The sequence below is a fragment of the Manis javanica genome, chromosome 13, assembly GCF_040802235.1.
Source record: "Manis javanica isolate MJ-LG chromosome 13, MJ_LKY, whole genome shotgun sequence".
NCBI lineage: Eukaryota > Metazoa > Chordata > Mammalia > Pholidota > Manidae > Manis > Manis javanica.
In genome coordinates, this window is record NC_133168.1 from 16769585 (window position 1) to 16785695 (window position 16111).

At 47.4% G+C, this 16111-nt stretch overlaps 2 protein-coding genes across 7 annotated transcripts in view; one reads left to right on the top strand and one right to left on the bottom strand.

The window, feature by feature from the left end:
- Window positions 1-3094, bottom strand: part of ANKRD6 (ankyrin repeat domain 6) — a 169338-nt gene extending 166244 nt beyond the window's left edge. For 2 of the 3 annotated variants that reach the window (XM_073220980.1, XM_037014111.2), the window contains exon 1: window positions 2704-2907. The gene's annotated coding sequence lies outside the window, so the exon portion shown is untranslated. Of the gene's footprint in view, window positions 1-2703; window positions 2908-3032 lie in introns of those variants that run through there. The other variant, XM_073220976.1, reaches the window with a different exon arrangement.
- An 8396-nt stretch (window positions 3095-11490) lies between these two features.
- RRAGD (Ras related GTP binding D) overlaps window positions 11491-16111 on the top strand; it is a 36456-nt gene continuing 31835 nt past the window's right edge. The window contains exon 1 of one of the 4 annotated variants that reach the window (XM_017665701.3): window positions 11491-11594. Coding sequence is in view for 3 of the 4 variants with exons in the window: in XM_073220983.1 (XP_073077084.1) it covers window positions 12221-12356 (136 nt within the window). In the remaining variant the exon portion in view is untranslated. Of the gene's footprint in view, window positions 11595-11958; window positions 12357-16111 lie in introns of those variants that run through there. The other 3 variants (XM_073220983.1, XM_037014087.2, XM_037014082.2) reach the window with 3 other exon arrangements.

Consider the following 16111-nt stretch of genomic DNA (forward strand, 5'->3'; position numbering starts at 1 on the left):
ACACATCATGTCTGAAATTGTGGTTATTTAAGAATGACATAATTTTTTTTCTCTCAATTTATGTATATACACTTTTAAAACAGCTTCTATGTGGTTAGGACTTAAATACTTATTAAGCTGTTTGAACCCACTACTACTATTTAACATTAGGGCACTGTGGAAAAAATTACTGAGATACTAAGGGTGCCACGAACCAAGTTTAGGAATTTCTGTCTTAACCAAGAAGTGTTAGAGCTGTACAAGATTCACCAAGCAGAGCTGCGACCCTGAAGAAATAACTTAAAGTCCACAACACAAACGTACTCACAAGGAAAAGAATAATTTGGGTTAAAACTATTTTTTAAAGGTTGCTCTCAGACAGCTTAATCCTTCAAATTCCACACAGTAGCCCCTGGATAATTTGTATTTTTTAAAAAAAACTTCTAAAACACACACATGCAAATTACTGTTTTTCCAATTCTTAGGGACTCAGGAGATGCTTTTAAAATTACAGCCTCCAAGCTATGTTGGAAGAGACTGGGCCTCCCCTACACAGTCGGAACACACCCATGAAGCCTGTGCCAAGTAAACCGGGGGAATACCTTGCGAGGGTGCCCTATCCCAGGTCTTTGAGACTTCCAGCTCTTTCGTGATTTGCATCTTACTCTCAATCTGCTTTTAAGTCCAATAAGAACGCTAGAGGTTATTGTGGAAATACTTGTTCGGAAACTTCCCTCTCACAGGGTTTTTCATGTAAGATGTTATGTGTGAAAAGCAAGGGAAAAATTAACACCAAATCCAAACTAGTGGTTCCTTGGGGGGAGAAGCAGCAGTGAGTGGAAGGCCATGGGGAGGGGTACCGGGGGCTCTGAGGTCCTGGAGATGCTCTGGTTCTTCAGTTTCGTGATGGGTAGTTGGGTGTATGTTTTATTCTTATTCTTTTAATTGCTCCTTAAGCTTAACACTTTCTGAATACATATTTCACAGTGGCAGCATGGAAGTGTGCCTTGTCTCAAAACTGGGTTGGATCACAAGCCATCAGCTTTTACTTGGGGTGTAAGCTTAGCTAAAGGGCCACTGGAGAGATGATGGGTTTAAGTGGAAAGTGAAAGTTAATTTTTGGTGCCATCATGGAGGAATAAGGAGTTGAATTAGCATTTCTTTGATGCAGTGGTTTATACCTCCCAATAATGTGCAACTAGTTGTTTCCCAACTCTTTTACTCCATTTCACCCATCTCCTACTCTCCCCTTCTACTTATGAGCTGGAGAGCAGAAAACTCTTCCAATTTTAACAAATATCCCTAATTAAAAAAAAAAATCTTTGTTTGCCCTGTGCTAAGCACCTGCTAGGAATGATAGAAGTAAGTTAAAGATGCACAGTCCCAACTTCTACTGGCAAGAACAACAGGTTGCTATTGCTGTTTTAAAGATGGGAAACCTCTCAGAGACAATTAGTAAGTAAGTACATTGTGGCCCCATTATGGCCCCAGGTGTTTGTCTTCATTGCCCAGGCCCCTTCCACTTACACTGCCTGGCCTGGTAGGTATTACCGACACACAAATATCAGTATCCAACAGGTTCACAGAAAGGATGCCTAATGATCTAGAGCGGTATGCCAGGCATTTTTACTTGCATCCCTTCATTCAATTTCCACAACACCACTACCAGGTTATGTATAATACACCCAGTTTACAGTTCTAAAACCTAAGGTTTAAAGAAGTGGGTTTTCCAAAGTCACATACCTAACAAGTGGTCGTATCAAGATAACAATCTCACGACGCCAAAGTGTACGTTTTAACCACTACTTGCACCATCTCACTACGATTCGGGGAAAACATTAAAGGTTTAAAGAAGTGGGTTTTCCAAAGTCACATACCTAACAAGTGGTCGTATCAAGATAACAATCTCACGACGCCAAAGTGTACGTTTTAACCACTACTTGCACCATCTCACTACGATTCGGGGAAAACATTCTTGACCAGCTTTATGAAATTCATTCCCTCTCGGGTCTCACACAATGCTCTGCTTCGTCTCCCGGCCCCCAAATCTTCCGGAAGGGTCACACTTAAATCCCCCAAACCAGTGTCGTCAAGCTGGTGTCTGAACTCAAACCCAAGTGCTAGCTTCCTGGCCCCGGGAGACGGCCCTTGCTACCTCTTTACAGAGCTTCAATCCAGCCACAGCGGATCTCCCCGGGGCAGGAAAACTGCGCACACCCTCTCGGGCCTGCACCCCTTTGCAGCCCTCAGAGGGGCCAGGGGATGAGGGGCAGGCTGCTGGCGCGTCCGGGCCGAGCCCCGGCTCTCTAAGGCCAGCCCGCAGGCCCGGGGACGGCGGGGCGCGCTAGGCGACCAGAGGGGACCCTCCTGCACCCCCGCAGACCGCCGGCCACCGGGTCCGGGCGAAATACCAGGTGATCCCCGCCTCCCACCACCACTTTCTCCAAACTCTTTCATCATAATGTAGAACGAGGAAGGGGCTGAGCAAAGACGACAAAGTTCTCTGTTCCCCGCCTCAAAGTTCGATGTTCTAGGCAAAGCGTTAATAAGGGAGGGACCCCGGGAGAAGCCCCCTCCCGCCGGCTTGCCCAGAGGGGGCAACGCGTGCGGCTGGGTCTCCGCCCCGGGCAGACGCCGACCTCCCCGGATCAGGGGTCCCCGGGAGCTGGGGCGCCGGCTCTCAGACCCCGAGGGGTCCGAGGGACCGGCGAGGGCGCACGGTACCTTCCTCTCGCGCTCCGGGCGTCCGCGCCGCAGGGGCCACTGCCGGCGACAGGGGGTGAGGGGCACGAGGGGAGGCGATGGGGACGGGCTCCGCTGGCTCCGGCGGCCCCGGGCCTCGGCTGCCCGCCCGCGCGGCTGCGCTCCCGCAGCTTACCTGTGGCCCAACCCGCCGCGCCCGCAGCCCGCACGGCCCTCGCCCCGGCCCCCGCCGTGCCCGCTCCTGCGCTGGGGCCGCAGCACCCCGCAGCGGCCGGGGCGGGCACGGCGGGGGCCGGGGCGAGGGGGTCGCCCTTGCTCAGGGGCGGTCCCCTGGCTGCGGCCGCTCCTACCTGGGGGCCGGGGTCCCATCCGCGCCCCTTAGAGCCCGCCTTCCGAAGAGTGGGAGGAAAGGGGGCTGCAAACCCTAGCAAGGGCTTCCGCAGGTCTATTGGAGGGAGAGGGGGATTGTGGGGAGAAGCCATCCCTCAGCCCGTGGCCAATTGGCTATTTTTTCAATATATTCATAGCTCACTTGGCGGAGGTGGTTGAGTGGAAGCTGAACAATAATGAATGATACTGATATCGGGGTTCTTGTTCACGGAACCGAAGAATGAACTTCGCACACACTCAAGGTAGGAGAGCAAGGCAGAGGCTTTTATTTAGAAAAAAGGCGAGAGGACAGAGCTCCTGGCTCAGGCCAGGAGGGGACAAGGGAGCCCCGGGGTGGTGCGTTGTCTAGGGGTCTTATAGGCATTTGAGAGACAAAGGCCTAGGGATGTACCTTGCTAAGTGATCCCAAATATCTTAGAACTTATTAGTCTTCCTGGTTATTTACAAGAATGTTACTGCTGATTTCCTGCCAGGATAGCAGCTTCCTGGTCTGGGAGCATATCACTCAAGGCTGCCTGCTTTGCTCCCAAAGGTGGGCTGAGTTATTGTCTGTTTGGTAAGAAAGTTTTTTTAACTAATTGGATTTTAAGATGGAATGCTTCCTGTTTTTACTATGTTGTTTTGGGCTTGCTTGCTACATTGCCTAAGGTGCAACAAATCATTTGTTTAAGACTGGAGGAAGAAAAGCAGCCCTTGGGTAAAGTTAGAAAAATAAGCTGGGCACCCCAGTAGGCCAAAGCAAATCTCACAGTGGATTATCTTGCTTTTGTTTTTTTCCAGAGGCCCTCACCCTACTCTAAGCCCATGGTCCCTGTCTCAATACAGATTCAAAAGAGAGCTGGAAGGGGGAAAGGAAACCAGACAGCTTGTCTATGAGTAGTTAGTGGGAACCATCCCATATGAAACAGACAAATGCCTTGAGCATTGCTAACTTCTATATTCAAATCACACTTTCAGTACCACTGACTCAGTCCGTTCTGGTCTGTTTTCGGTTACTTCTTCAGTACCTAGAAGAGTTTCCTGAACAAAGTGAGCACCCAATGAAGTATTGTTGAATGAATGTATGAATGAATGGGACATCAACCTTCTGAAGAGGCATGATGAATAGCTGCTCCCCACATACAGAGAGAGGAGGGGGAGATGGAGCCCTAAATGAAGTCACAGTGTTACCTGAGGTTTGGGACAAGCTCGTTTTGAACTTGATTTTTCTTACGCCCTCTGAAATAGGCCTGGTTTCTGGGGGTAAAGAAACATAATGATCTCATTTTTGTCAAGATATTTGTCTCTCACTTCAGAGGGCATGAGGCAGGAGAAATCCTTCAGCTCCTGTCCACACGAAGGAAGGGTAAGTGCTCAGTTTTTCCCCTACTGCTGCAGAACCTCCCTCATCCCATAGTCACAGCTGTAGTTCTACTGGGCAGGGTGTGAAACCTCTCTTCCCAGTGTACTTTGGCCTTCCGCAGATTTGTTCCCTATACCTGTCACTCCCCAGCTGGAGCTGTTAGGTTAACGTATTTCCTTTCCCTGCCCGTTAGTAGCTCTGGATTTCTTTCCAGGCACCGCTGAGTTCTAGGTGAGTACACAAAAGTCAAGAGATATATATCTCCATGACCTTTCAACCTGATCATTTCTTTCTTATACTTTTCCAGATTAAATTGTTTTCCTAGCTAGTCCCTTCAATAAACTTCCAAAGATACAGAGTGCTCCATGCCTCTGGGGGGTGCTTTTTATCACCCTAAAGTCACTAGAGTTTTAAGTTAAATGTATGGGCAGTCAGAGAAATCGTGCATTAATTTTGCTGAAAAGAACAGAAAGCTCAAGCCAGCCTGTAAGACATGTGAATGCTCCTTGAGCTGACTGGTCTGCCGTTGTTCTCAGACCTTGGTTAGTGAGAATTCCTGGCACAGGGGCTTCACGAGAGCCAAACAGTGGGTGAGCTGCTTAGAGATCGTCCTCGCTCATCTCCAAGTGAGCACCCCATCTTTGGGCTGCTAATGAAAGGAGACTCCTGAACCTCACAACTTTTCATTTCTGGGATTTATTCTTAATTACCTTGTTTTTTTATCACAACTCTATTGTATACAACATTATCATCAGTTCAGAGATGAGGAAATCGAGGCACAGAGAGGCTAAGTAACTTGGTCCAGGTGAAACAGCTACTTAGAGGGCAAGGTAGGATTTAAAGCCAGGTAGCCTGGTTCTAGAGCCTGGGCCCACTGTCCCCGGGTCTGGAAGGGTGAGCGGCCGTCTCCTGCCATCTGCTGGGAAAAGCACAGAAGCCAGTTTTGGTGCAGTGAGGAAAGAATGAAGTAAGAAGTACAGAGAAGGAAACACAAGTTCCCTTTCTAAGAAATCCGTCATTACCTCCTGTAATACCTGAGACACCTTTGCCAGGATCCTCTGCATACGACATAATTTCTAAGCTGCACCACCGGTTATATGATCAGAGGTCACCCCTTGTCCCTCTACTCATAGAAGGTATAATTTGTATCAGTGAGTATATGTTGTATGCAATGTTCAGTGCACCCATCTTCAGTGGTTTAAGCAGAACTTCCCCTCTGGTTTGCTACCACCATTTGTATGCCATGAATAGCCAAATGTGCCCATAGATTTGGCCAAGTTACTGATCCCATCAGCCTTTGGGGCAGCTGGGTAAGGCCTGAAGGAGGCAAGGTCTCTGGACCAGTCACCTCTGGCTGCAAGCAGCCTGTCCTTTAAGGTCCATATACCGTACAAATATTATCATTTTCAACGTGCACTATGGCTGGACAAGGTGGGGAAGCACTGGCTTGGGGAACGGAGTTCTAATTTTCTCATTCCTATATTTCATTCTCGGAGATTTTTAAAAGGTCATTTGTGTTACAGAATCTGCTTTCTTGTATCTTTGATTATATAAGTTGGTGTAACTGTCCTAGCCAAAGCTGGGGTTGGCTAAACTCATCTCTAGACACGCAGAGCTGTTAAGACCTCTGCAGGGCTGCCTCTAACGTCAAGAGCTTTCTTACTCTCCTGTTATGGCACCATTTATGTCAGAACCTTGCCCTTAAAAGTTCATATGAATAAAAAGTTAATTTTTTTACAGAAGTCCATATGTAGCAGTTCCATCTCACCAGTTTGGGACTTCTTTTTTAATAATTACATGTCACCTTCAGTTCATTCAGGGCTTGTGGTTGGAAAAATTCATTATTTACTCCAAAGACAACATGACAGACATCTAAGAAATGGCCGAAATTACAAAATTGAGAGAGATTGCCCTGTGGCAACATACAGTAACTAGAATGTTAGAAATCAAGAACCTTGATCCATGTCCTGCCCCTTCCCCATCCCGTTCCTATCTGTATCTTACTTACTTTAAAAAATGACATTATTATGTATCTAGTTGCTCAAACCAAACACCTGGGAGGAGTCTTTTCTCTGACAGCCCATGTTAAATAAGCTATCAATAACCCTTTTCTACTTCTGAAATTTATATCAAATCTATCCACTTCCTTCACTTTCCACTGTCACCACTCATTTCTGTTATGGACGACTGCAGTGGCTTCCTGTTTTTTCTGCCCTTAAATCTGTGATCCATTTCCCCCATGTCAGCCAGAATATGAGCATCAGTTACTGACTGCTACGTAACAAACCACCCCAAATCCTAATGATTGTATTCACTCATGATCCTGTGGGTTGGCAGCACAGAGTTCAGCTGGAACAGCAAGTCTGTGTTCTGTGGGGTGTAAGCTGGTCTTGCTCACATGGCTGCGGTTTGGGCTGGTGAATCCAAGATGGTATCACACATACGTCTGGCCTCTCAGCTGGGATAGCTGGAATGCTGGGGCCTCTCTATCCTTGTGCTCTGGCATCCTTCAGGACTTTTCTGACCACGGAGCCTCTCCAGAGGGCTTGTCCAGAAGTGCAGACTTCTTTCCATGGTGGCTCCATGCTCCAAAAAAGCGAAAAAACGAAGTAGGAGAGCCTTTCATGAATCAGTCTCAGAAGTTGCTCAGTGTCACTGTCACTCTTGCCACATTCTGTTGGTTAAGGCAAGTCACGGGGCCTGCCCACATTCAGGAGGAGGGAAAATAGGTGCGAGGAGTGGCAAAGTCACATTTACAAAAGGGCACTTGGGATGGTCTGGATGGTTGAGACCATCTTTGAAACCATCTATCAACGTGAACTCTTAACAAAGTAGACCACACATTTCACCTCCCTCTGAAGACTCTTAAATATTTCCAGTGGCACTTAGAATAAAATTAAAACTCACCCTAGCCAAAAAGACTACCTGTCTCTCACACCTACCCCCTCTCTCAACATTTTTATTTGTCCAACACCAAGCCCTTTCTTTTATCCTTGGCTTTTCCAACTGCTGAGACACCTGCACACCTCCATCCTGACTTTGACCTTGCCATCTCCTGCTCATGGTCAGCTCCAGTGTCACCTGTTCGGAGAGGTCTTCCCCGGCTGCCCCACCTAATCAGGCTCCTTGTCTCCCCACAGTTAGTCTTTCACCTCCTTCTCTTCATTTCCTTCAAAGCACAGCCCTGATAATCAAATTGTCTTCATGTTCAGTTAAAATAAAATTTGCTGACTCTTAAAGAAAAAAATGTCTAATACACGTCTCTATAATGGCTATCAAATATGTTTGCACATTTAAAAGCAATAGGTTTCCCTCTGTAGAGGGGAGCCAGGAAACTAGATCAGGAGAGGGAGAAAAACTAGTATTTCACTGGATATTCTTTTATGCTGTTTGGCCATTTTACCTTAGGCATGTTATTAAAATAGCAAAACATCGTTTTAATAAAATCTCTTTAAAATGGATTGCTCCAGTGGAAATTTATTTATTTTTAATGATTTCATCGGGTCATCAACTGTTTTAGGAGAACCAGACCTTCTCCTAATGCCCTCTTGAAAAATTCTGTTGGCTTCTCTGGATTAGCAGGAGTCCAGCAAGACTTTGGAGAGGCCTCTTTCCTTTGTTAGCTTCAAGAGAGAACTGATGGTTTTAAATACATATTTAAAAAGAAAGCCTAAAAGGCTTTCAGCATGTGAATCCCACAAACCAGGCACAATGCCATCAAATGCCTTAAAATACCCTCAGATGCAGGATGCAGGCTATATTTAATTGCTTGCCCTATCCAGGACTGTAATTATTCTGCCTAAATTGTACAGGTCTCTTTGAAATAGCTCTCATGTTCTTCGTCACAAGACATCTAATTGGTAACAGCAAAATAATTCACTAAAATAAAGGGCACAAAACTTCTGGCCTTTAAAATTCAAGTTTTAAACAATAACACTTAATTATCCTTTAGCTTAGCATGCAGTACAATATAGCCATAAAAACCACTGGGTACTAATCACTGGCTATTTGTGTTCCTGATGAAAGGATTGATGATGTTCAACCATTTTATTATAATGAGTAATTTTTGTCCTCTTAAAAATCTTATTTTTTAATATTATTTTTTTACTGAAGTATAGTTGACCCAGACAGGTAGTTTTCTAACTATTGTTGGTTAGGAAGATTTTCCGTGTTTTTTTCTTCCTTTTGGTGAATTTTGTAAGTTAAATAACTTGAGACAACAGACCCATTTTTGAGTGTTTGATGTGTGTTTTGCTTCTTTACCTAGGAGACTGAGAACCAGCACTTTATTTCCCTTTCCTCCTTTTCAGCTTAAGGCTATAATGTAATTGACTTCAGCCTTCAGCCATTAAATAGGAATAAGGTCTAATATCCTGCAAAGTCCCAAGTAGTTGCACATCCATGCCATGTGGTACACTGGTCTAATTGTTTAACCTCAGTTTTCATATCTTTGAAGTAAGGGCAATAACATTACTCACTTAATGGGAATATTTTAAAGGTCATATTATTTTGGAACAGTGTCTCATTCATGGAAAATCTCAGTAAATAGTTGCTTACCTTTTAATGGGCAACAGAAAAAGCTTATATCTCATGATGCTACAAATATTTCTAAAAGTTAAAAGAGTTTTTCAGAAGGGAGAGTTAGTAAAAATAAAATAAGCATTTAACAGTAATTCCTTCATATTTTCGGGCAGTCCTGAAGAGATGAAGGCCTAAAAGTCATCTCTTGCACGTCAGCTGCTCTTACACTCCTGTAGCTCACAGTTCCTGTTTACCTCACTTTGCTATTTCCCAGGGTTTAGAATAAGTACAAAATTTGGCTTCTTTGTGTTCCTCAAGTTTATCTCAAAAAAAGGCCACGACTGTGTAGAAAGCTGGCCATGTACCATCTATCTTTCTCTCTTCTATTTTTTCACTCATTCCAAACACATTTATTAAGCACCTACCGTGTATACGGCAAGCTGCCATAGTTACATACAACAGCAAAAATCATACTTAGCCCAGAGAAAATCCTCACGTCCTCGAGAAAGCTCTCCCAGAGTGACATCGCAGACATAGTCTGAGGGCCAGACCAGAGAGAGCTCAAGGCAGTAACCCAGGCACTGAACAGATCCCACACCCACTTTCTCAAAGGCTTTCCATTTTTAGTGCCTTTCTATTTTTACTTAAATTCTGAAAGATGTGCTTTTTAAATTGAAGAACTGCTATGTCTAAGATATTTTTCAACATATCCCTTATTTGAAAGCTGACAGCACTGAAATAGCAGCAAAAGAAGAAAAGCAATAAAGTTTTCTCCTTGTTTACTCAGACTTCATCCATACTGTGTATTTCTGAAATAACAATGAATTAGAATCTCTTAAACCTGTTTATGACTCTTTCACTTTGAAGTTGAGCATAATTAAGGATTTGGCTTTTATTGATATTTTTATGAATCTTTTCCCTTTTTTCTCAAGAACAGTCCAATTCTCAACTATCTTACAGAGTGTTCCAATATGCTATTGGTGTTTCCCGCTAAACACTCCAGGAACTAGCCCAGGGATGACTTGGTGGTCTGGGCTGACCTTGGACTGGTTTCTAGGGCTCATAAGTAGCCCTCTGCAGTCTGACTCAGACCAGCTCAACTGCCTCTCCAGGCTGGTGGGTTTGTTCTGGGGTAGCTTAAACCCACTCTGGGAGAGCTCTTCCACCCTGGGACTTCATTTATAAAATGGATGAAAGCTAGGAAATTACCCCAAGTAACTTCTTCTGATTAAAGCAAGTAGAGCCTGTTGCTCACACCCACACCCACACCCCCCATCCCACCCTCAGACCCTCTCTCTGGCCTCCCTACCCAATCTCTGTGTCTTGGACTAGGTTCCAGTCTCCCTTGCCCTCTGGCTTCCAGCTGGGTCTGACCAGGACAATGTAGGGTGAGAAGAGAGGTCAGCTGTTTCTTCAAGCTCTGTCTCCTTGCCGTGAGGTGGTTCTGGCAGCGGTTGCTGCCTCATCAGCTCCTGGTTTTGCCCCGCCTCCAGCGTTTGCTCCCTTCCTTTACTCCCATTAGTTTTGGAGTGATAATCTCTTCCGAGCGTTACTGATCTATGTTGAGTCCCCAAACTCTGTTCACACCCCTGTAATCTGTGCCTCCATTTAAAGCCTTGTACGTTAACATCTCTGCATGTGCCATCTGTTCTCATCCTGGGAAGAAATTTGACTGATAGTTATACCAAACTATGCTGCCTCCACCTGGAAAACCCCCAGACCTTTCCAGTTAGAAGCAGCCACCTCTTAGAAGATGTATGCAACCAACCTCAACACCCACAACTACCACAAAATCCAAGGCATGCTAGACTGAGAGCTCCTCCAGGGCAGAAACACTGTGCTGAGCACACACACACAGCCCAGCCCCTGGCATTTGGTAGGTGCTCAGTACATGCTCCCTAAAGGCAGCACCCTTGGGCCCCAGGAGTCTCAGGCCTCAGCTCCCCTCCTGTTCTGCTCCCTGCTGAGGTGCTGGCACCTGTAGGACCTGATCACCATGCTGGCCAGCTGGTTTGTTTCTTGTGCTTGACAGAAGGAAGTCTGTCCACGTGATTTTTTGCAGTATCCAGGAAGGGTGAGTACAGAAAGTCCTGCGGTGAAAAGCTTGTGGAGGAATGCAGGTTTTAATCTCACCCCCACATTACTGCTGTTCCTAAATAAGAATTATCCCTCCTCACCCATCCGCTCCCAAAGCCTTGAAACATTTTGAGATGTGAGATTACAGTCTAGGCAACTAAGAGACTGGAGGAGGTGGCCGTGCATTGGCCCTGAGTGTGTTACCTTTTCCGAAAAGCTGCAGGGGAATTATAATTCAGTCTAGGCATCCGCGAGGCATGTTGTTATTTTTTTTTCAGGAACATTTGCATTTGGGTAGGCCTGATTTTTAAATATTCTTGATGGGAAGCACTTTGAACCATGAACGCGCACTAAGAGGCAATTGCTATGGAGATTGCTCCTCAGAATTGCGTTTCCCTTGAGTTTTCTTCTTGGGGCGCTTCAGCATCCACGGGTGTGCAAGGCATGCTGCTCTGGATGCGGGCCTGGGCGCGGCAGTGTTGGAGGTGGGGGTGGGGAGGTGCGGCGGTAAGTAGAGGGGGGCGCAGCTCACTCGGGACCGTCATCGTCTCCTGGGACTGAAAGCTGGATACGGCCGCCCAAGGTAAGGTGCGTGAGTCCGAGGTGGGTGGCGTGGGAGGTCCTCGGAGTGAGCAGGCCCCCGGGGCGCCCCCCGGGCGGGGACCACGTGCAGAAAGGGCGCGTGGGGGCCCCTGGCGCGCAACCGCGGTGGGTGACTGCGCGGCAGGCGGAGGCCCCAGGGCTCCGGCGTGTGTCCGTGTCTCCTGGGTGGGCGGAAGCCCCCAGGCCGTCCTGCTGCTCCCCCGGGTGCGCGCGGCCGCGGCCCAAAGCCCCACCGATCGGTGCCTGCGCCGGGGAAAGCGCGCGCGCGCCCGTGCGGGTGTGTGTGTGTTTGTGTGTGTGTGTGTGTGTGTGTGTGTGTGGCAGAGTGTCAGGTGACTTGGGTCACGCAGTCTCCCTCGCCCTGCTCGGGGAGGAACTGCCGCGCTCCGGCCGACTCCCCCGCCGGCGGGCGGGCGGGGCGGGGGGCTCCCGGGGCTCCGGCACTGCCGCGCGCAGCCCTGGACGCCGACCCCGAGGGGCACGCGCGGCCCTCCCCGCCGCCGCTTCCCGCGCACCTCCGGACAAAACCCTAATCGGGAAATTCGTTGCGCCCCTCCGGCGGGGAGGTTTGGCCCCCACCAGAAACCGCCGCCACCCGCGGGCGCTATGAGCCAGGTGCTGGGGAAGCCGCCGCCGGGGGACGGCGACGACGACGACGAGGAGGACGAGCTGGTGGGGCTGGCGGACTACGGGGACGGGCCCGAGTCCTCGGACGCCGACCCGGACAGCGGCGCTGAGGAAGGTGAGCGCCTCCTCAGCCCGCCGGGGTCCCGTCCCTCCGGTCTGCCCCGACTTGGAGGGGACCCAGGGCAGCGGAGTTGCAGGGTGGCGGTGGGGAGGGGCGCCGGAGAGGGGAGCGGGGATGGGTGGAGAGGGCAGAGGGGAAGCGTCTGAGCTGGAGGAGCGCGCGCTCTTTGGCCTCTTCCAGGGCCGCTGCCTCCCCCACCCTTCACCCCGAGCTTGCTGCAGGGTCGGGGGCTGGGGGAGGGGACCGCCCGGCGCTCCCTGGGACCTCTCCCTGAATGCCGCTCTTGAAGCTGGGGTCAGATATCGTGGCTAAAAAAAGGCAGCGCGCGGCAGCGTGACTGGCAGGGCCGTCGGCAGCTGCGAGTGTCAGTCTTGCCCCTTGTCGCCGCGGGAGGGGTCTTGGGGCAGTCCACGTGGGCTACAGGGGGATGCGCGCAGGCGATACGGGAGTCGCCGAGTGGCTGCCGGTTTCCTGGGATCTAGGCAAATGCGGTTGTTAGGACCCCTTATCTTTGCCCAGTGTCACCACCTGGCCATGGCAGTTGCTGGGCACTGGCAGTGCCTGCCATGGAGTGAGCGCGGGGCGGGGATAATGTATTGCCGCTCAAAAGCAAACTCTTGTTTGCTGTTCAAGAAGCGAGACTTTTGCAATGGTTAAGCTTGTGGGGGCTACCTGCATTTAATTCTTAAGGCCTAAGGAAGTTGAGAGCTTTTTAGAAAAGTTCATCTTTTTGTTTTCCTCCAAAGCAAGGAAAAGGCCTTTTATTATTAAGTTCACTTGAAAAGATCAGTAGAATGAGGCTATTAAACATAACGTCTAGATGAAGCTGTAGGCATCCTAAGGAAGGAACTTTAAATTTTTCATTTTGAACATGTGTGAGAGAGAAAAGCAACCATCCTAACTGTTGATTTTGAAGAACTTTTATCGAAAGTTCATTGAATTTATTTTGAATGTCCTATAGAGAGCCTTTCTTTGCAGGTTAGTTTGCTGTTATTTTACACGTAACAGCAAAGTGCTACTTTCAATTAATCAGGAATGGAAGACAGTTAACTAAACCTTGAGCCCTTTTACAGGAGAAACTCTCCAAGTCACCTTTCTAACTCCTTTTTTTCCCCAAGTCACCCTTTGTCCTAGTGTCCTTTCTCCAGGGAGGATTTGTGCAAATTTCTCCATTTGCTTAAACTGGCCTGTGCACCTGTGCACTTATCTCTTCTGAACTCCCCGTAATTGGTCCCACAGTTGAGCATGTGGCCACATTTTTGTGGAAGAAGGCTTTCAACCCTTTTGTTGCAGTCTCTAGGGCTACCTCTGGTAATTAAATTGTTCAGTGGCTTCATTATTATTCAGGTTGCATCGTTAGTTCCTCCTAGAGTCTTAGGAGACTTCAGGGTGGCTTGCTTTTGCAAGGAATCTGAATTGATAGACACACAATAGGGTGCATGTGTGATATTTTAAAAAAAGAAAAGTAAAAGAGAGAATATCCGGGAAGAGCCCTGTAATTTGATATCGTCCTGGGGGCTAGAGAGGGTCCAGGAAAAGCACAAGATCTGTTTGTGTATTCTGCAGTTCTTTAAGGGGTCACTTTTAAAACTCGACTTGGGGATTTCAAATTGAAGAGAAAATAAAGCTTTGCCTGAGAGGTGGGATTTCCTGAACAAGGGGCTTCCCTGGGGCCTGATGTTGGAAGCTCCCCCCACTGCTCCTACTTAGAGGCAAACCTGTCTGTAACTGATGATGCTTTTCATTACTTCAGTAATAAAATACTCCCTTGTCAGTTCTTGGGATCAACCTGGAATCTTGCTATAAAAGCATTGAGTATATTTATGTGGTAAGAGGAACAACAAATGAGTATTTGCTCCAACAAACAATACTGCGGTCTGGCCTTTCTTCACTTGGCCTGCTGTGTGTAGGTAGTCTGTTCTTGGGAGACTTCCTATGTTATCTCTGGCTGTTGTTCTCTCCACCTGTCCCTAGTTTTAATTTGGGGGCTTTAGGCCTGAATGCAGAATCAGTGAGCACTTTTTGCTTTCTAGAATAGCAGACAATCATCTCTGGCAGTTCGAGCAAGGACTGTCCCTGACAGTATCAGTCATGCCAGCTGATACTGTCCCAGGGAAATCAGGAGTGGAGGTTAGGACTTGGGACTTCCATTCCTGGAACCTCAGGGCGCCACCAAAGCATCAAGCCGATTTCTGATGGGCCCTGGGCACGTAATTCACTATAATTGTGTTATTTTTGGTAAAATTTACATATACGTACTCTCAAACTTAAGAAGTGGAATTGGGGTGGGGAGATTACTCTCAGAAAAGATGAATATGGTATACTTTGAATGGTCAGCAAAGCATTTCTCTAATGAACCCTCGTCTGCCTTATATTCCTAACCGGGTTGGTTAGTGCCAGTACTTAGTGGATACCTGGGTCTTTTTCCATGTGTCTAGCCAAATGTCTTGCCTGAGGGTTTCAGCCCCAGGCAAGTTCACTCTGTATTCCGTGAGACCAAAAAATGGCAATGGAACGTTCTTGGAGTGAAAGGGTTTATACCCAGTATTTTCATGGTGGTAGGTCAAACGCTAGAGTCCCATCTACCTCAGGGCAAGTCTACATGTAGCACATCTGCCTCCAGGCTTGTCCCGTCCCCTACCTCGTGGCCCTGCAGTCGCAGGGCACGGGATGGAGGCCTTTATATAGAGTCCATAACAACTTCCTGTCCACACGTGTGCAAGCCTGCACCTGCGAACTTTGCACTTGTGCAGTGGGCAAGCAGACCAGGGTCAGGTGAGAATCCTGGCCGTGGAATTTCCATTTTCTCTACACCATGAGTTTCAGAAATCTACCATGGCAGGTGGGACACAGGACTGGCTGTTGTGCCAGGTAAATTGCAAAGCAGTTTATCAGGAGCTGTGCAAACGAATGTGGACTGAAGGTGGGTAGTGTGATTTTCCTTTCCCTTGGTCTTATAAGGAACCTCTATCTTATTTTTAAACGGAATGTCTTGCTAGTTTTACCACCTTGTGCAATGTTTGAAAATGCAGTGCAGCGAAGGTGAGACTTAAATTGCGTTTCTCTGGCTTGCACTCTAAATTTTATTCACCACGAATAGCCGGAGTGTTACTGGGCACTTTAATTCTGTTAAGGACCTATTCGAGCACTTCTCAACCCCCCTTTCAGGGTAGTTAATCAGAGATAAGGTTAGTCTCACCCTCAGTCTCCAGGATCCAGATAAAACTCCAGAGAGGGCAATAAATAATTAAGCCATAAAAAACAATTGAACCAAAAATAATTGCTTTTAGCCACATGGACTTCAAATCTCTAGTAAATTACTGTTTTAAAAACTATAAAAAGGGAAGGAATTGAAAGATCATATTTAACTAGAAAGCAAAGTTGTTTTTCCTAAGAGTTCCAGTTTTTAGGGGAGACCTGGCTGAGACAGTTGCTCACCCAGTCCAGCCAAGTGCGGTTTTGTTGCCATAGCAGCCTGTGAGCACTCTCAGGGGCTGAGGAAGTGACAGTTTAGGTGGTTACCAGAGGTATAGGAAACCCAAGGTCATCAGGTGATACTTCCCTGATCAGTGTGAATGTGATGAATCCAGCAATTTACATCTATTAACAATTAGTGTTGGCTTTTTTTTCTTAAAATAATTAAAAAATTATTTAGTGGATTCATTGCTCATTGTTCCTTAAGAGTAAGTAAAGATCATTGTTCTCATGATACTGAAACTGGCTCACAGGTGCTAGGAGACTTCTGTAGC